The following is a 21,057-nucleotide window of genomic DNA, read 5'->3' on the forward strand; positions in this document are numbered from 1 at the left end:
TTTGACAGCTAAGGAATCCCTAAATAGCTGGTAAAACATTTCTGGGTATGTCTGTGGGGGGTATTTCTGAAGAGACTGGCATTTGAATTGATGGACTGAGTAAAGATTGCCTATCACCAATATCAGTAGGCACTGTCCCGTTCATTGAGGGCCTGAATAGAACAAGAAGGGAGCTCTCTCTTGCTTGCACACATTCATCTTCTCCAGCCCTGGGGCATGGTGCCCTGGCTCTGCAGGCTTTGGACTTGAACTGGAACTTACACCATTGGCTCCCCTGGTTCTCAGGACTTCAAGTTTGAACTGAAATTATAATACTGACTTTCCTGGGTCTTCAGCTTGTAGTCAGCAGATCATAAGACTGCTCAGCTTCCAAAATTGCCTAATAAATCCCTTTCTACATATTTATATCTATCTCAACACTTCTATTTCTCTAGAAAACAAAGACTAATACATCTTACTCTTAATTATATAAGGGTAACTAAAGACAGAAACATGAAAATTGAGCTAAATTTTGCACTGGGAGAGATGTTGCAAATAGCGCCACAGTAGAAAAGTACAGAAATGGAAGGCTGATATGCAATGCTACTGTCCCAGTGCCCCGCATTTCAGCTCTTCAAACATCTAAACTTTTTGCAATGGAAGAAAAATACTTTTAGTATCAAAGATTCTGCTGAGTTTCACTATGAATTAAATATCTGGTGAGATCATAATAATGACAATTATTACAGTTAGAATATTACAAACAACCAAGGTAAAAAAAAGAGCTAATCAAAGACTCTACGTTATATAGATTTGCTTAAGTAGAAAAAGCAAAATAGAAAACCCACTGAAAAAATTAAATAAATAAATAAAGGAGGAAAAAAAAAAAAAGAAAAAGCAAAATAGTCACAAAGAAACATACCAAATTCAATGTGGGATTTGAAAATGCTTAATTCAGACTAAGGAAGAGTTATGGCATAAACTCAAAGTTGTCATTCTTGGAGAGGCACAACAAACATTTATTGTTCTGGATTAAGATTCATAAACCAGATGGAGGTTCGTGACATTGTATAGGAGACAGGGATCAAGGCCATCCCCAAGAAAAAGAAAGGCAAAAAAAAAAAAAAAACCCAAATTGGCTATCTGAAGATGCCTTACAAATAGCTGTGAAAGGAAGAGAAGCCAAAAGCAAAGGAGAAAAGGAAAGATATACCCATTTGAATGCAGAGTTCCAAAGAATAGCAAGGAGAGGTAAGAAAGCCTTCCTCAGCGATCAATGCAAAGAAATAGAGGGAAGCAATAGAATGGGAAAGACTAGAGATCTCTTCAAGAAAATTAGAGATACCAAGGGAACACTCCATGCAAAGATGGGCTCAATAAAGGACAGAAATGGTAGGGATCTAACAGAAGCAGAAGATATTAAGAAAAGGTGGCAAGAATACACAGAAGAACGATACAAAAAAGATCTTCATGACCCAGATAATCATGATGGTGTGATCATTCACCTAGAGCCAGACATCCTGGAATGTGAAGTCAAGTGGGCCTTAGGAAGCATCACTACAAACAAAGCTAGTGGAGGTGATGAAATTCCAGTTGAGCTATTTCAAATCCTAAAAGATGATGCTGTGAAAGTGCTGCACTCAATATGTCAGCAAATTTGGAAGACTCAGCACTGGCCACAGGACTGGAAAAGGTCAGTTTTCATTCCAATCCCAAAGAAAGGCAATGCCAAAGAATGCTCAAATTACCACACAATTGCATTCATCTCACACACTAGTAAAAGTAATGCTCAAAATTCTCCAAGCCAGGCTTCAGCAATACATGAACTGTGAACTTCCAGATTTTCTAGCTGGTTTTAGAAAAGGCAGAGGAACCAGAGATCAAATTGCCAACCTTTGCTGGATCATGGAAAAATCAAGAGTTTCAGAAAAACACCTATTTCTGTTTTATTGACTATACCAAAGCCTTTGACTGTGTGGATCACAATAAACTGTGGAAAATTCTTAGAGAGATGGGAATACCAGACCACCTGACCTGCCTCTTGAGAAACCTGTATGCAGGTCAGGAAGCAACAGTTAGAACTGGACATGGAACAACAGACTGGTTCCAAATAGGAAAAGGAGTACATCAAGGCTGTATATTGTCATCTGGCTTATTTAACTTATATGTAGAGTACGTTATGAAAAACACTGGGCTAGAGGAAGCACAAGCTGAAATCAAGATTGCCGGGAGGAATATCAATAACCTCAGATATGCAGATGCCACCACCCTTATGGCAGAAAGTGAAGAACTAAAGAGCCTCTTGATGAAAGTGAAAGAGGAGGGTGAAAAAGTTGGCTTAAAGCTCAACATTCAGAAAACTAAGATCATGGCATCTGGTCCCATCACTTCATGGCAAACAGATGGAGAAACAGTGGAAACAGTGGCTGAATTTCTTTTTCTGGGCTCCAAAATCACTGAAGATGGTGATTGCAGCCATGAAATTAAAAGACGCTTACTCCTTGGAAGGAAAGTTATGACCAACTTAGACAGCATGTTAAAAAGCAGAGACATTACATTGCCAACAAAGTTCTGTCTAGTCCAGGCTATGGTTTTTCCAGTGGTCATGTATGGATGTGAGAGTTGGACTATAAAGAAAGCTAAGTGCTGAAGAATTGATGCTTTTGAACTGTGGTATTGGAAAAGACTCTTGAGAGTCTCTTGGACTGCAAGGAGATCCAACCAGTCCATCCTAAAGGAAATCAGTCCTGAATATTCATTGGAAAGACTGATGCTGAAGCTGAAACTCCAATATTTTGACCACCTGATGCAAAGAGCTGACTCATTTGAAAAGACCCTGATGTTGGGAAAGATTGAGGGCAGGAGGAGAAGTGGACAACAGAGGATGAGATGGTTAGATGGCATCACCAACTCAATGGACATGAATTTGGATAAATCCAGGAGTTGGTGATGGACAGGGAGGCCTGGTGTGCTGTGGTTCATGGGGTTGCAAAGAGTCGGACACGACTGAGCGACTGAACTGAACTGAACTGAAGCCTCATCAGTCCAGATTACCTTTCACTGTCCCTAAACAAAACCCTTATCTTCACCTTATCAGTTGCCTCATTCAAATGATACAGTTATACAAACTTTATAGCTAACTGGATTACTCTCTAACATCTGAAATAAACTACACACTGAAGCTCTAATGCATTATAGTATGCTACATACTCCAGGATTAATACATTGAGTGTGGTTTTTCTTTTAAGGGGAAAGGTGGGGGGGATATATAAATTAGGAGTTTGGGATTAACATATATACACACTACAAAATGATCAACAAGGACCTGCTGTACAGAAGAGAGAACTGCTCAACGTTTTGTAGAAGCCTGGATGGGAAGGAGTTTGTGGGAGAACAGATTCATGTATATATACGGTCGAGTCCCTTTGCTGTCCATCTGCAACTATCACAGCATTGTTAAACGGCTATACTCCAATACAAAATAGAAAGTTTATTTAAGAAAACCAAGGACCTACTGTATAGCACAGGGAACTCTGCTCAATACTCAATAATAACCTAAATGGGAAAAGAATCTTTATATGTATATATATACATCTTTATATGTTCAATCATATAAAGATGCACCTGAACCCAATACAACATTGTAAGTCAACTATACTCTGATACAAAATTTAAATTAAAAAAAAAATTTTTTAAAGAGTGTATTTTTATGCAGTTAAGAACATTGAAATCTATAGAAAATCCTAAGATCAAAGATTAAAGTCACAAACCAGTAAGTTAATTTTTTAGCACTTGCTATTTCCTTGGAGTGTGCTTTTGTATAGTTAAAAGAAATAAAATCTACAGAAAAGTCTCTACTGAAGAGCATTACTACTTACCCTAAGGTTTACCTTTCTTCCCTTCACCCTAAAAAGGCCGCAGAAAGTGGTCAAATTGCCACATCTTGTCACTCACTCTTTGATTTTCCCTAGAACAATGGCTTACCGAGGAAAGAACAAATTGACTACAGTGGTTAAAAGAGTTTAGTGCGGGGACTTCCCTGGCAGTCCACTGGTTAAGACTGTGCTTCCATTACAGGGAGAATGGGTTTGATCCCTGGGTTGGGGAACTAAGATCCTACTTGCTGCATGGTATGGCCAAAATATGTTTAAAAATTAGTTTAGTCTGGAAGCCCATGGTGTGGATTCAAATCTAAGATTAAGCACTTGTTAGTGTGAACTTGGACAAATTACTTAATCTGTGACTTGGTTTTATCACATGGATGATGGGAATAGCAATGGTACCTCCCCTATAGAATTGCCGTGAAGAATAAATGAACAGATACATGCACAGTTTCAGAACCACTTGGGCGTATAATAAGTGCTCCAAAAATATTATCAGTGGTAAATCATCCACATTTCCTAGCCTTAAAGACAGAATCTTTTTCTTTCTGACCAGCTTCACTGTCAAGGTGAAGATGAGAAAAGCAGAGAATGGGCATCCGTCAACATTGGAGGCCACTTGGCTGGGAATTAAACTGTCACATGAGACCCAAGAGCTCAATTATAAGGATCAACACTGAGTAATATTGACACTCCCTTTAAAGGTGAAGCATCACTCAGCTATTCTTTGGGCAACGAGCATATTTCAACAAATATGTGGAATTAGGGGTTATGTACGCAGTGAATGCTAATGACTACTTGACCATGGTGAAAAATTCTAATTGAAGACCAAATGAAATTAACTTTCAAAGCTTTCAGAGAAGAACAAATAACTCAGGAACAGGCCAATTACCATTCAGAGACAAGTTGTTTTAAAACAAACAAGGAAGGGACTTTAAGGATTATGCAAATAGCAGCTAGTCAGGGCTTATAAAAGGCCCCCTGTGGAAGTGTCCATCAGAACTCAACAACTTCTTTTAACAACCCTCCTCTCAACCTAACCCCTGACACCATGGCTTGCTGTTCCACCAGTTTCTGTGGGTTTCCCATCTGTTCCTCTGCTGGGACCTGTGGCTCCAGCTGCTGCCAGCCAACCAGCTGCCAGACCAGCTGCTGCCAGCCAACCTCCATCCAGACCAGCTGCTGCCAGCCCATCTCCATCCAGACCAGCTGCTGCCAGCCAACCTGCCTCCAGACCAGTGGCTGTGAGTCCGGCTATGGCATTGGTGGCAGCATTGGCTATGGCCAGGTGGGCAGCAGTGGGGCTGTGAGCAGCCGCACCAGATGGTGCCGCCCTGACTGCCGCGTGGAGGGCACCAGCCTGCCTCCCTGCTGTGTGGTGAGCTGCACACCCCCATCCTGCTGCCAGCTGCACTATGCCCAGGCCTCCTGCTGCCGCCCATCCTACTGTGGGCAGTCCTGCTGCCGCCCAGCCTGCTGCTGCCAGCCCACCTGCACTGAGCCCATCTGTGAGCCCATCTGCTGTGAGCCCACCTGCTAAAAGCCAGGATGCTGATTTTCAACTTGAAAGTTCAACTTCCAACTCAGTCCATGAACTAATTATCTCTTCTACCATCCTTGGACCATTTACAAGTTCTTGAACTTTAATCAAAATTTTATGAAGGGCTACCAAATATTTGGACTTAATAGACTTATCTGATTCCATTCAATACTAACAAAATGTTGATTTCTCCACTAAGTTGACCGAAATACAAATATGACCCAATAAATGCGAAAAACCAGTTTGAGTTGGGATTGACCTTCAGCAAGCCTCCTCTTCACAGCTCATTGCTGCCAAAGCTGAGGAAGAACCATCTCTCCTTCTCAGATACATTCACTTCCTAAACTCCACCATTTTGCAAATTGCATTTCTTATGAAAAGGGAATAATATACCAAGATCTAATAAAATATATACATTTGATAACAGCAAACATATCTCTTTTTCTTCATTGAGTGTTGCACAAAAGATTCTAATCTGACTGTGATATTCCATGCTATTCTTCTTATATCATGTTAGGAAATATGATCAAATCCAGAAGAGGTTAATCCCCATAAAAAGCACAAACTAAAAAAAATTGAGGGTTTATCAATAGGGGGATGATTGAATAAGTATGATCATACTCTGGAATATTACATAGCTACTTGAAAGAATAATATGCACAATCAAGATGAAATGGATAGATTTCTAGAAACATACAACCCACTGAAATTGAATCATGAATAAATAGAAAATCTTAACAGATGTATAATTAATAAGGAGATGGAATCAATAATAAAACTTCTCAACAAAGAAAATTCTGGTACTAGAAGTCTTCACTGGTGAATTCTATAAAACATTTAAGGAAAAATTAAGCACTAGTCCTCAGATTCTTCCAAAAAACTGAAGATAAAGGAACTCTTCTAAATTCATTCTACAAGGCCAGCTTTACTCTAATACCAGAGCCAGACAAAATACAAGAAAGGAAAATTACAGACCAATATCCCTGATGAATACTGACACAAAAAATCTCAATGAAATACTGTCAAATAGGATTCAACAGCACGTTTAAAAAGACTATGCACCATGACCAAATGAGATTTTGTCCTAGGATACAAATATGGTTTAATATATGAAAATCAATCAAGGTAACACATCACATAACAGAATGAAGTGAGGGAATATTTGGTTATCTCAATAGATGCAGAAAAAGTATTTGAGATAATTCAATACCCTTTTGTAATTAAAAAAACCACACTCAACAAACTAGAACTAGAAGGAAACTGCATCAGCATAACAAAAGCCACACATGAGAATAATATCATACTCAACAGTGAAAAACTGAAACCTTTCTTCTAGACCAGGAACAAGAGAAGGATGTCCACTTTCACCTATTCTATTTAATCATACTACTAGAAGGCATAGCCAGAGCAACTAGGCAAGAAAAAGAAATAAAAGTCATAAGATTTACAATTGTCTCTATTTGCAAATGATGTGATATTATAAACAGAAAATTTTACATTCTACAAAAAAAAATCTGTTATAAATTTAGTTAAGTTTTTGGATATAAAATCAATACATAAAGTTTCTTGCACTTCTATACACTAACAACATTCTGTCAGAAAGAAAAATTCAAGAAACAATCCCATTTACAATAGCATCAAAAAGAATAAAATACTTATGAATAAAGTTATCCAAGGAGGTGATAGGTCTGAACACTGAAAAGTGTAAGACATGAATGAAAGGATCTAAAGAAGACACAAATAAATTAAAGGTAGTCCATGCTCGTGGCTGGAAGAATTAATATTGCTTAAATGTCCATACTACCCAAAGCAATCTATAGATCAATGCAATCCTCATTAGAATGTCAATGGCATTTTCCTCATAGATAGAACAAGCTATCCTAAAATTTGTATGGAACCACAAAAGGCCCTGAATATCCAAAGCAATCTTGAGAAAGAAGAACAAAGCTGGAGGCATCTTACTCCCTGATTTCAAACTACACTACAAAGCTAGAGTAGTCAAAACAGCATGGTACTGACACAAAAGCAGGCATAGAGACAAACATGAAACAGAACAGAGAGCCCAGAAATAACCCTCATCCTTACTGTCAAAAGATTTGCAAGAGAGGTGCCAAGACCATTCAATAGGAAAGGACAATCTTTTCCACAAATGGTGTTGGGAAACTGGATGTCAACATGCAAAAGAATGAAGTTGGACCCTTATCTTAAAACTTCTGCAAAAATTAACTCAAAATGGATCAAAAACTAAAATAGAGTTAAAACTATAAAATTATCTAAAGAAAACGTAGAGGAAAAGCTTCATGATACTGGATTTGATGATGATAATTTCTTGCATATGACACCAAAAAAATAGGCAACAAAAGTTAAAAATAAACTGAACTACATCAAAATTAAAAACTTCTCTGCATCAAAGAACACGCAAAGAGTCAAACACAACTTAACTGACTGAACAACAATAGCAATTAACAAAATGAAAGGGCAATCTACAGAATGGGAGAAGATATTTGCAAATCATAGATTCCAAAATAAAGAAAGAATCCCTACAACTCAACAAAAGGAACACCAACTCTAAAACAACAACAACAAAATTTGGGCAAAGGACATGAATCCACATATCTCCAAAGAAGATATACAAGTGGAAAAAAAAAAAAAAACACATGAAAAGATGCTCAGTATCATTGATAATTAGAAAAAGGCAAACCAAAACCACAGTGACATACCACCTCACATCCATTTGAAAGGCTATTCTCAAAACACTCAAAAAGTATTGGCAAGGACATGGAAAAAATGGAACCCTTGTGCACTGCTGGTGGGAATGTAAATGATATACCCACTATGGGAAGCAATATGACAGTTACTCAAAAAATCAAAAATAGAATTACCATATGATCTAGCAATTGTACTCCTAAGTATACATCCAAAAAGATTGAGAGCTTAGTCTTGAAGAGATATTTGTACACTCAGGTTCTTGCATGATTAATTATAATAATTAAAAGATGGAAGCAGCCAAAGTGTCATTGACGGATGAATGGATAAACAAATTGTGGAATATGCATATAATGGAATCTTATTCAGCCTTAAAAAAGAAGGAAATTCTGTCATACTCTTCAAGGTGGATGAATTTTGAAGACATTATGCTTAGTGAAATAAGCTAGCCACAAAAGGACAAATACTGTTATGATTCAACATAAATGAGGTACAAAGAGTGGTTAGATTCAAGACACAGAGTAGGATCATGATTGCCAAGAGTTTGGGGAGGGGAGAATGGGGAAGTGGTGTTTAATTGAAACAGAGTTTCAGTTTTGTAAGACAAAAAGAGTTCTAGAGATTGATTGCACAACAACCTGAGCATGCTTAACACTAGTAGAGTGAACTCTTAAAAATTGTTAAGATGATAAATTTTATGTTATATGTATTTTATTAAAAATTTTTAATAATAAATAGGTACAGTGTGTTAGTTGCTCAGTCGTGTCAACTCTTTGCAACCCCATGGACTGTAGCCTGCCAGGCTGCTCTGTCCATGGAGTTCTCCAGGCAAGATTACTGGAGTGGGTATCTTCCCAGCCCAGGGATCAAAAGCAGGTCTCTTGCATTGCATAAATAGGTATGGGAGATTCCAGCTCTACTAAGCTAAATGATATATATGTGCATACTCTGGTTTATGTTTGCAGAAGCAGGGAGAAATGTGACAGAACATGCCCCAAAACTGTTAATATTGACTATCTCTGAAGTACTAGTTTGGGGAGGGATATGTATGTTTCGGGAAAAGGGAGAATAACATTAACTTTTCTTTATATGTCTGCATACTGTTTGACTTATTAAAATGTGTATTCATTACTATCTTATTATGTTTAAATTAGCAGAGTCAGAAAACAATCTACAGGAAAAGTCACTAAGGGTTTCAGTTGAGAATATGTACATTAATAACAAAAATACTAGTTAGAGTGCTGAGGATCCTGTAGCTTACACAAATGGAGCACAGAAAGGCATACTTCTTTTGATGTTGATGACTCAGGTGATAGTTCATGTTTTGATGACACTAGTGGTAGCCATTCCAAGTCTAGACAAATTGTTTACAAAATCATGATCCTTAATTGAATGACCACTTAGGAAGGGAATGTTCAGTTTAGACAAACTCTGCCTGAAGGTTATCGAAGGATATTTATGACAAAACAAGCCAGGGCAACAGTTAGCCAAAGTCTAATCTATCATGCAATTTCCATAATGAGCCTTGACTTGACCCAAAGGGCAAAGAAGAAACATAATGAGATTTAATTGAACAATGACAAAAGCAGGCTATTCAAAATGCTATTTATAACCTTCTTAACAACTCAAATATTAGCCAATCAGAGACTGACTCTGCAATGGTATCCAGGAAAAATGCTAAATGTTAGGGAAATACCATGGCTCTACAGGATATATAAAAGGGCAGATGTAGACGGTGCAGCCAAAACTCAAACTTCTCTTAACAGCCCTCCTCTCAACCCACCTCCTGACACCATGGCCTGTTGCTCCACCAGCTTCTGTGGGTTTCCCATCTGTTCCACTGGGGGAACCTGTGGCTCCAGCTGCTGCCAGCCAACCAGCTGCCAGACCAGCTGCTGCCAGCCAACTTCCATCCAGACCAGCTGCTGCCAGCCCATCTCCATCCAGACCAGCTGCTGCCAGCCAACCTGCCTCCAGACCAGTGGCTGTGAGACCAGCTATGGCATTGGTGGCAGCATTGGCTATGGCCAGGTGGGCAGCAGTGGGGCTGTGAGCAGCCGCACCAGATGGTGCCGCCCTGACTGCCGCGTGGAGGGCACCAGCCTGCCTCCCTGCTGTGTGGTGAGCTGCACACCCCCATCCTGCTGCCAGCTGCACTATGCCCAGGCCTCCTGCTGCCGCCCATCCTACTGTGGGCAGTCCTGCTGCCGCCCAGCCTGCTGCTGCCAGCCCACCTGCACTGAGCCCATCTGTGAGCCCACCTGCTAAAGCAAGGGTGCTGATCACTTAAGAATGAAAGGGGAAGCAGAACAAACCTGTGCTGGTCTCTGAAGAACCATTCGATTTTTCTTGGATGCTAAGTATCGCGAAGTTTCTAAGCTGCTCAGAAATGAAAGTCTTAGGACACTTTTGAATGTTCTGAAATAGCACATTGAAAACAAGCCTCAACCATGGTGTCTGAATTTCCTGCCTTGCTTGAGCAGAGTACCAGACTCGAGTAGCTCTTCATTTCAGTGACATCTCTGATCTCTTTCCTCTCTTGATTCCCACATATTTTCAGACCTGCTTTCTCCTTCAATGTCCCCTGTTAATTTCAAATAAAATACTTAAACTTGCAAAGCAAACTGAGTTATTTTCTTCCTTCTACCTTGAAGTTTATCCACCTTTAGCTGGAGTTCAAGAGTGAATTTGACAGTAATGCTAAGGCATGAACTTAAAGTCTAAGCCAGAGAGATTAAATACAAATTACATTATACTTAAATCTATTGCTTAGCAAAATGCTCCATGCTTCAAGTAATCTTTGTAGTTGCTCAAATACTTACCTGATCTAATCTGTTGTGAAAAGAAAGTGAAGTCACTCAGTCGTGTCCAACTCTTTGCAGCCCTATGGACTGTAGCCCACCAGAGTCCTCTTTCCATGGGGATTTTCCAGGCAAGAATACTGGAGTGGGTTGCCATTTCCTTTTCCAGGGTATCTTGCCAATCCAGGGATCAAACCCGAGTCTCCCACATTGCAGGCAGACTCTTTACCCTCTGAGCCACCAAGCCATATTTACTTAACATTTTCAGATTGATCAAAGCTATAGATGTAATCCTACCGTATTTTCATCTCCTTCTACTTAATACACTAGATGTTCTCCTTCATGCAGGCCCCATATCTAAATAAATTGTATTACCTATTAACTAGATTTCAAAATATCAACCAGATACTATCAGATACTATCTATTTTCCAAGATCATTTATGTTCAGTTCCTAAACCTTAGCCTATTATATTCTTCCCACTGATTCCCAAATTGCTCTCTAAGTTTCAAATCCAACACTAACCACCATTAACTGTATTTTTATGGTGTATCTATTGTCTCAATGAGAATAGAACAAACAGCTGAAGAGATAACCATTGAGTTCTACCATCACCATTCTAATGGATGTGTCAGACACATTCATTAGAAATCTGAAACAACTATGTATTTTATACTTTGCAACCCAATCTGAAAAAGTTCTCAATAAATGCACACACATCTGGAACAAAAAATACCTCTTACCATTTGATTTTTTCAGTTCTTAAGTATGTGAGCACAACATACAAAATGCAATAGGACAAAACATAGAACACTTTGAGAACAATATTTCTGAGACAATTACAAGTTCCCAGCACTCACCTCTATCATTCAGTGATAGGTCACACACACGATTACTTACTTCAGAGAAGAGTAAAGTAGATACAGTGCACCCTTCAAAATGTCAGAGCTTATCGATGCTTTTTCTTAAGACTTAGTTCAACCATTAAGTATAAAAAGATGTCAGCTTTTCCTGTTCTCTTTTGACAATAATAAGGACTGCTTCATGAGAGGCACTACAGCTTGAAAGTTCTATTTAATCATTTATAAGTGGTATAGACACCCATGAATCATGCCTTTTACTCCACCCATTGAAAATCAGATTCAACAAACATTTATTAAGGTTCTACCAGAAGCAAAGCACTGTGTTGGTTATCTTTCTATATGCCATATCATTTGGTTCACAAGGAAACATTTCTGGCCTGAAATACAAGTAATGATTTACACATTTCAAATTGGTTGAAATCAAAGGAACAATAATGGTGATTTATTTGATGTTGGGATAAATGAGTTGGAAGCTTTTAAGTAAGTGTGACCAAAGGTACCTTTCAATTCAGTGGATGTCTTGATGTTCTAAATTCAAGAGAATTCACTCTATATATTCAAGAGGAAAAAAAACAGATAAAAACAACACAATTATTCTTAGCCTTAGAGACCTGGACAGAGAATCACATGGAATAACTACCTCTACAAAATGAGGGTGTTGACGTGGACAAAAATGGGAGGGCTCTTTGAACATGGAAAACCACAAACTTATTCCAAAGAGCAAAGGACCAATACAAGGAGTCCAAATGAAACTATAAAACGAAGTAATTTCTAAACTGCTGCTCATAATGTATCATAGGTATTTCAATGTAAGCCAATCAGAGGACCACTGAAAAACAAATTTATACAAAAACAAGGAAGATATGCTAAGAATTTTATAAATAGCAGCTGGCCCAGATATATAAAAGGCCTGACAGAGAAGTCACCACCCAAAATCCTCCAGGCATTGCATTTCTCAGCCCAACTCCTGACACCATGGCCTGTTGCTCCACCAGCTTCTGTGGGTTTCCCACTTGCTCCACTGGTGGGACCTGTGGCTCCAGCCCCTGCCAGCCAACCTGCTGCCAGACCAGCTGCTGCCAGCCAACTTCCATCCAGACCAGCTGCTGCCAGCCCATCTCCATCCAGACCAGCTGCTGCCAGCCAACCTGCCTCCAGACCAGTGGCTGTGAGTCCGGCTATGGCATTGGTGGCAGCATTGGCTATGGCCAGGTGGGCAGCAGTGGGGCTGTGAGCAGCCGCACCAGATGGTGCCGCCCTGACTGCCGCGTGGAGGGCACCAGCCTGCCTCCCTGCTGTGTGGTGAGCTGCACACCCCCATCCTGCTGCCAGCTGCACTATGCCCAGGCCTCCTGCTGCCGCCCATCCTACTGTGGGCAGTCCTGCTGCCGCCCAGCCTGCTGCTGCCAGCCCACCTGTATTGAGCCCATCTGCGAGCCCACCTGCTGTGAGCCCACCTGCTAAAAGCCACGTTGCTCATTTAAAATTGCCCAGGACACAGTATCTCTGAACAATTTATAGCCTCAACCACCCATGGACAACTAACAAGTTCTTAGACTCCCATGTGGGTTTCTGTTATGGGTGCTACCAAGTATATGAGTTCTGTCTGATTCCATTCTGCAATGAATATCTTGACTTTCCATGGCAGACGCTGCATACCACATGCTCATCATTAAATTACTTTGGTTATACTATTTCTGATTTTCATGCAAGGTTGAATATTGCTGACATGTTATGGAATTTACCCTTTTGGACTTTCCACAAGCCTATTTCTCCTGCTTTATGATCTATTTTTAGCTTCTGTTTGTCCCCAAATTCTTGCAACATCAAAGGCACCAGAGTATAGCTAAGTGACATCTTCAGGTGTCACCAATGAGATTAGAAGCTCTTCACCCAATGTTCAGCTTCTAAGAAGGAGACTAGACTTTCCCATATTTCAGCATCTGATTCCATCCTCCCCTTTGCCTGTTGGCTATTTCAATTATATCTGTGATTCAATGTCTTCTGTCATTTGTTAATAAATGTTACATACTGGGCAAAGAAATCATGGTCTTTGTGTCCACTTACCCATAAAATGGGTTAATTTCTTCTGATTCAAGGATGCTTATTTTAAAGAAATACATTTGGTTCTTTCTGAAAGGGACTGAAGTCATATACAGTGTAATCATTTACTCATTTCTTCAGTAAAAATTTATTGACCACCACGTCTAAAGCGGGAACTATGAAGATCAGAAAGATGAAAAATTGGTTCTTATCCTTGAGGACTTTACTATCCAACAAGAAAAAGTATATGTGTGAAAGTAGTTACTATAGTATGACAAGATAAACTGTACTTTCTTAGCAGTTGATAGAAGAAAACTCCCTCTGTCTCAGGGGCAGATGCTTTTGTGGCCAGTGTGCCTTGACAGTGAACTTTCAACAGGTACGTCCACATGGGAAGAAGTGTGTTGGCAACCCCAAAAGCCCAGAGAAGGATGGAAAATAATTACACGTGAATCAAAGAGAGGAACATTTTTTTACTCCATAAAGGGAATGAGGAAAAAAAGAGAGAGGAGAGATCTAGTCAGGAAGTTATGAACATTACTCTGTTTTTTGTCCTTTCCCATTAAATTACCAAACTTACAAAATTCTCATGTATAAATCATCTTTGCTATGAAAACCAGTGAAGGAAGTGAGTTTTCTGTCTGGATTGATTCAAGGGAAGATGGAGTTCAGCCCAGAAGCCAGGCAGAAAAGTGGGACCACAAGAAAGTAATGCCTCAGGAGTTCTCAGAAATTGTAGAGGAGATTTTGATAGGCATTACTATGGAAAATAACATCTTGGTTATGTAGACTTCAGAGAAAACAGAAGGACCAGCAACAGGATTTCAAAAAGGAAGTGATCACTTTGGAACAAGAAGGGAGTGTCCTGGGGGAATCATCAGAGAAGGTTTCACAAGGAGGTGATCTTTGAAGTGGGCCTTCAAAGTCATTTTAAATGTAAGGAAAAGAGTTAAACACTGTCAGTCGTATCACTAGCAAATATTTTTTTCCATTTAGTAGGTTGTCTTTTCATTTTGTCAGTGTTTTCTTTTGCTGTGCAAAATCTTTTAAATTTAAATTATTTATTGGTTTATATTTGAGTTTATTTCTTTTGCCTTAGAACACAAATCCAAAAAAAATATTACTATGGCTTATGTCAAAGTGTTCTGCCAATATTCTCTTCTGGAATTTTTAAAGTTTCTGATCTTACATTTAGGTGATTTTGAGTTTATTTTTGTATATAGTGTGGGCAAATGTTCTCATATCCTTCTTTTATGTGATATGTAAAAAATACATGATATTTTACATGATATGATATAATATGTGCACCCAACCTGTCCAGTTTTACCAGCACTGCTTATTGAAGAGACAGTACTTCTCCACTGCATATTTTTGCCTCCTTTGTGACAGATTAATTAATCATAGGTTCATAGGCTTATTTCTGCACTCTCTATTTTGTTTCTTTGATCTATTTATCTGGTTTTTTGCGCCATAGCCATGCTATTTTGATTTCTATAGTTTTGTAGTATTGTCTGAAGTCAGGAAGAGTGACATTTTCAGCTTTGTTCTTTTTTCTCAAGATTGCCTTGGCAATTCTGGGTCTTTTGTGGCTCCATATAAATTTTAGGATTATTTGTTCTAGTTCTATGAAAAGTGTCATGGGTATTTCGATAAGGATCACATTAAACCTGTATGATTTTAAATCATTTTTTTTTACTTTCTCTTTCTGATAGATTATTATTAGCATATAGAAAAACAACAGATTTCTGTGTATTAATCTTGTATTCTGCAACTTTACCCAATTCATTCATTAGTTTTATTACTTTATCAGTGGAGACTTTCAGGTCTTCTGTATCAGGTATCATGGCATCTGCAAATAGTGAGAGCTTTACTTCTCTTCCAATTTGGATGCCTTTTGTTTCTTTTTCTCATCTGATTGCTATGGCTAGGACTTCCAGAACTATGTTAAAAAGCAAATGTTGAGAGCAGGCATCCTTGTCGTGTTCCTGAATTTAGAGGAAATATAGTCAACATTTCACTGTTGAGTATGATGTTAGGTGTGGGTTTGTCATAAATGGCCTTTACTATATTGAGATATGTTCCCTCTGTGGAAACCGGTTTTTTTTTTCAGTTTTATTTATTTATTTACTTTACAATATTGTATTGGTTTTGCCATACATTAATAAATGACCCAATCAAAAAGTGGGTCAAAGAACTAAACAGACATTTCTCCAAAGAAGACATACAGTTGGCTAACAAACACATGAAAAGATGCTCAACATCACTCATTATCAGAGAAATGTGGAAACTTTTTTTGATGAGAGTTTTTACCAAGAGTGACTATAGAGATATACAACTCAATAAAACACACACACACACACACACACACACACACACACACAAGCAACCCAAACAAAATATGGGCAGAAGACTTGAATAGACATTTTTCCAAAGAAAATATACAGATTGCCAATGAGCACATGAAAACATGATCAATACAGCTAACTATTAGAGAAATAAAAATCAAATCAACAATGATCACTCACACCTATTATAATGACTGTAATCAAAAAATCTACCAATTACAAATGTTGGCGAGAATATGGAAAAGAGGGGACCCTTGTACAGTGTTAGTAGGAATGTAAATTGGTGCAACCACTATGAAAAATAGCATGGAGTTTCCTTAAATATCTAAAAATAGAACTAACATACAATCCAGCAATTTCACTCCTAGGTATATGCTGGAAAGAATGAGAACACTAATTTGAAAGAAAAGCTATATGAACCCCAATGTTCATAGCAGCACTGTTTATACTAGCCAAGAAATGGAAATAATCCAACTGTCCATCAACATGTGAATGGATAAAGAAGATGGGTGTATATAAGTATACATACATACACACACACACACACATGTGTATGTGTGTGCACATTCTTAGTCATTCAGTTGTATCTGACTTTTTGCAACCCCATAGACTGTAGTCCACTAGGTTCCTCTGTTGATGGGATTTTCCAGGCAAGAATACTGGAGTGGGTAGCCATTCCCTTCGCCAGGGGATCTCACTAACCCAGGGATCTAACCTAGGTCTCCTGCATTGCAGGTGGATTCTTTACTGTCTGAGTCCCCAGGGAAGCCCATATGTGTGTGTGTGTGTGTGCATACATGTATATATACACACATATTTGTATAGGAATATTATTCAGCCAGAAAAAAGAATGAAATTCTGCCATTTGCAGCAAAGTGGATGGACCCAGGGAATATTAAGCTTTAGTGAAATGAATCAAAGATAAAAAGATAAATACTGTATCCTTGACATACCATCAAGTAATTTCTCTCCTGAATATTTACTCAAATAAGCTAAAAACTTGAGCACATGATAGAACTAGCACATAAACATTTATAGCAGGTTTATTTGTAATTTCTAAAAATTATAAGCAGTCAAAATGTTCTTCAAGACAGAAGTGGATAAACAAATTGTCTGACATGAATACAATAAAATACTACTTCTTTATTTTAAAAGATGACTTATCAAGCCACAAAACGACATGGAAGAATCCTAAATGCAAATTGCTAAATGAGAGTAGCCAATTTGAAAAGGTTACATACTATGTGATTCCAGCTAAATGACATTCTGAAAAAGACAAAACTATAGAGATGATTAAAAGCTGTCAAAGTGTCCTGCCTACCAAGCCTTGCAGATGCCTGTAGTCCAACACTGAAATACAAGTTTGCATGCCAGCTCAGTCACTAAGTTGTATCTGACTCTTTGTGACCCCCCGGACTGTAGCCCACCAGGCTCTTCTGTCCACAGGATTCTTCAAGCAAGAAAACTCAGAGTGGCTTGCCATTTCCTTCTCCAGGGGATCTTGCTGACCCATGGATCAAACTCAAGTCTCCTGCATCTGCATTGTCAGGCAGATTCTTTACCACTGAGCCACCTGGGAAGCCCAAAATATAGGCTTGTGGATTTAAAAAAATAAAGTTACAGAAAGAGAAATTAAGGAAACAATACCATTCACCATTGCAACAAAAAGAATAAAATACTTAGGAGTATATCTACCTAAAGAAACAAAAGACCTATACATAGAAAACTATAAAACACTGATGAAAGAAATCAAAGAGGACACAAACGGATGGAGAAACATACCGTGTTCATGGATTGGAAGAATCAATATTGTCAAAATGGCTATTCTACCCAAAGCAATCTATAGATTCAATGCAATCCCTATCAAGCTACCAACGGTATTTTTCACAGAACTAGACCAAAGAATTTCACAATTTGTATGGAAATACAAAAAACCTCGAATAGCCAAAGTAATCTTGAGAAAGAAGAATGGAACTGGAGGAATCAACCTGCCTGACTTCAGACTCTACTACAAAGCCACAGTCATCAAGACAGTATGGTACTGGCACAAAGACAGAAATATAGATCAATGGAACAGAATAGAAAGCCCAGAGATAAATCCACGAACCTATGGACACCTTATCTTTGACAAAGGAGACAAGGATATACAATGGAAAAAAGACAACCTCTTTAACAAGTGGTGCTGGGAAAACTGGTCAACCACCTGTAAAAGAATGAAACTAGAACACTTTCTAACACCATACACAAAAATAAACTCAAAATGGATTAAAGATCTAAATGTAAGACAGAAACTATAAAACTCCTAGAGGAGAACATAGGCAAAACACTCTCCGACATAAATCACAGCAAGATCCTCTATGACCCACCTCCAGAATATTGGAAATAAAAGCAAAACTAAACAAATGGGATCTAATGAAACTTAAAAGCTTTTGCACTACAAAAGAAACTATAAGTAAGGTGAAAAGACAGCCTCAGATTGGGAGAAAATAATAGCAATGAAGAAACAGACAAAGGATTAATCTCAAAAATATACAAGCAACTCCTGCAGCTCAATTCCAGAAAAATAAATGACCCAATCAAAAAATGGGCCAAAGAACTAAACAGACATTTCTCCAAAGAAGACATACAGATGGCTAACAAACACATGAAAAGATGCTCAACATCACTCATTTTCAGAGGAATGCAAATCAAAACCACAATGAGGTACCATTACACACCAGTCAGGATGGCTGCTATCCAAAAGTCTACAAGCAATAAATGCTGGAGAGGGTGTGGAGAAAAGGGAACCCTCTTACACTGTTGGTGGGAATGCAAACTAGTACAGCCGCTATGGAGAACAGTGTGGAGATTTCTTAAAAAACTGGAAATGGAACTGCCATATGACCCAGCAATCCCACTCCTGGGCATACACACCGAGGAAACCAGATCTGAAAGAGACACGTGCACCCCAATGTTCATCGCAGCACTGTTTATAATAGCCAGGACATGGAAGCAACCTAGATGGCCATCAGCAGATGAATGGATAAGGAAGCTGTGGTACATATACACCATGGAATATTACTCAGCCGTTAAAAAGAATTCATTTGAATCAGTCCTAATGAGATGGATGAAACTGGAGCCCCTTATACAGAGTGAAGTAAGCCAGAAAGATAAAGAACATTACAGCATACTAACACATATATATGGAATTTAGAAAGATTGTAACGATAACCCTATATGCAAAACAGAAAAAGAGACACAGAAATACAGAACAGACTTTTGAACTCTGTGGGAGAAGGTGAGGGTGGGATGTTTCAAAAGAACAGCATGTATACTATCTATGGTGAAACAGATCACCAGCCCAGGTGGGATGCATGAGACAAGTGCTCCGGCCTGATGCACTGGGAAGACCCAGAGGAATCGGGTGGAGAGGGAGATGGGAGGGGGGATCGGGATGGGGAATAAGTGTAAATCTATGGCTGATTCATATCAATGTATGACAAAACCCACTGAAATGTTGTGAAGTAATTAGCCTCCAACTAATAAAAAAATTAAAAAAAAAATAAAATAAAAATAAAAAAAGAAAAAAAAGAAAAAAAATATTCTTCCATGTTTTTGTGATAAAGACAAGATACTAAAAATAAATTGCTGAGTTTAAAAATAAAAAAAAATAAATAAATAAATAAAATAAAGTTACAGAAATAAAAAGATACAGGAATGGTCATGAAATCCAAACATAAGCCAGAAGTGAGCTTCTGAGAAAGCTTCTCTTCGTTGATAAAAGAGACACATATTGATGATGCTCCCACTTCCTCTTCACCCTGAATCTTTGTACTTTAAATGATTCCTAGAGCTACAAAATCCCAGGAGAATGGAAGAAGCACTGATCCTGACATAGCTGAACCTCTGAACCAATGCCTCCCTGTGAGAATAGGTCCTTTGATTAAGCCAGTATTTGTTGGCTTTTCCAAAACTGGAAACCTAGAACATCCCTAACTGTTACACTAAGCAATAGACTGCAGCAAGCTTTCAAAATGGCAGCTTCCTATATATGACACCTAAGAGTACTTGAGATTCATAAGTTGAGTGATGCCAAAAGGACATCAATTGTAGATGCTAAAGCAATAGTGTGGACTGTTTTTATTGATGTTCATTGACCATAATATGAGTAGGTAGATAACAAATGCAGGGACAATGGGCAAGAAAAAGATGAGGAAGAGTGATGGTGAAGACACATATGCAGGAGAAAGATGAGAACCAACGTGACCTTATTTAGTACCACATGTGGTGCCACATGCTAACTATACTTCATGTGAGCTTTATTTCATTTAATACTTACTACAATCCTGTGAAGTAGATATTGTTATTCTGTCTTGTAGCTGAGAAAAGTACATATAAAAAAGCTAAATAGCTTGCTTAAGTCACATAAGTAAAAACAAAACAGAAAAAGAGAAAGCTGAAATTGGAACTAAATTCTGCCTGACTCCAAAATTCACAGAGACTAAAATTAGGAATTAGATGTAAATAAAAGTGTGGTGAGGCTCAGTAGATTTTTAAGATAGCTATTTTGGAAGCTCTGGGCTTCAGAATATGTTCCTTCTTTGAGCCAGTTGTTAAGTTATTGTCTCTCAGCCCATCTGGATAATCCAGAACGCTATCCACATTTTAAAGTCAACTGATTAGTCACCTTAACTACATCTGCAAAGTCCCTTTTGTACTATAAAGTAACAAATTCATGGGCCTAAAACAATGGCTCAGAGGTCATGGGGATCAAAATTCTGCCTACCACAGGGATTACTAGACACTGAGATGACACGAAATCCTAGGGACCCAAAATGTCATTCTGATCCACCAGTGAAACCAAGTTCACCTCTTCCAAATAGGCATACCAAAATTACTACTATTTATAGAATAACTTTCA

The 21,057-nt window shown here is 38.5% G+C and overlaps 3 protein-coding genes across 3 annotated transcripts; all 3 read left to right on the forward strand.

Moving 5' to 3' along the window:
- Positions 1-4,859: 4,859 nt before the first annotated feature.
- Positions 4,860-5,831, forward strand: LOC122443991 (keratin, high-sulfur matrix protein, B2B). Its single transcript, XM_043472827.1, has one exon. It carries the CDS (start codon positions 4,912-4,914, stop codon positions 5,398-5,400), a length of 489 nt encoding a protein of 162 aa, XP_043328762.1. The 5' UTR covers positions 4,860-4,911; the 3' UTR covers positions 5,401-5,831.
- A 4,007-nt stretch (positions 5,832-9,838) lies between these two features.
- On the forward strand, positions 9,839-10,730 carry LOC122444095 (keratin, high-sulfur matrix protein, B2A-like). Its single transcript, XM_043472930.1, has one exon. The coding sequence runs from the start codon at positions 9,901-9,903 to the stop codon at positions 10,372-10,374; it is 474 nt and encodes a 157-aa protein (XP_043328865.1). The 5' UTR covers positions 9,839-9,900; the 3' UTR covers positions 10,375-10,730.
- Positions 10,731-12,700: 1,970 nt separating this feature from the next.
- LOC122444196 (keratin, high-sulfur matrix protein, B2A) lies at positions 12,701-13,813 on the forward strand. Its single transcript, XM_043472981.1, has one exon. It carries the CDS (start codon positions 12,745-12,747, stop codon positions 13,231-13,233), a length of 489 nt encoding a protein of 162 aa, XP_043328916.1. The 5' UTR covers positions 12,701-12,744; the 3' UTR covers positions 13,234-13,813.
- The last annotated feature ends 7,244 nt before the right edge of the window (positions 13,814-21,057 follow it).

The sequence above is a fragment of the Cervus canadensis genome, chromosome 1 (assembly GCF_019320065.1).
Source record: "Cervus canadensis isolate Bull #8, Minnesota chromosome 1, ASM1932006v1, whole genome shotgun sequence".
Taxonomy (NCBI): Eukaryota; Metazoa; Chordata; class Mammalia; order Artiodactyla; family Cervidae; genus Cervus; species Cervus canadensis.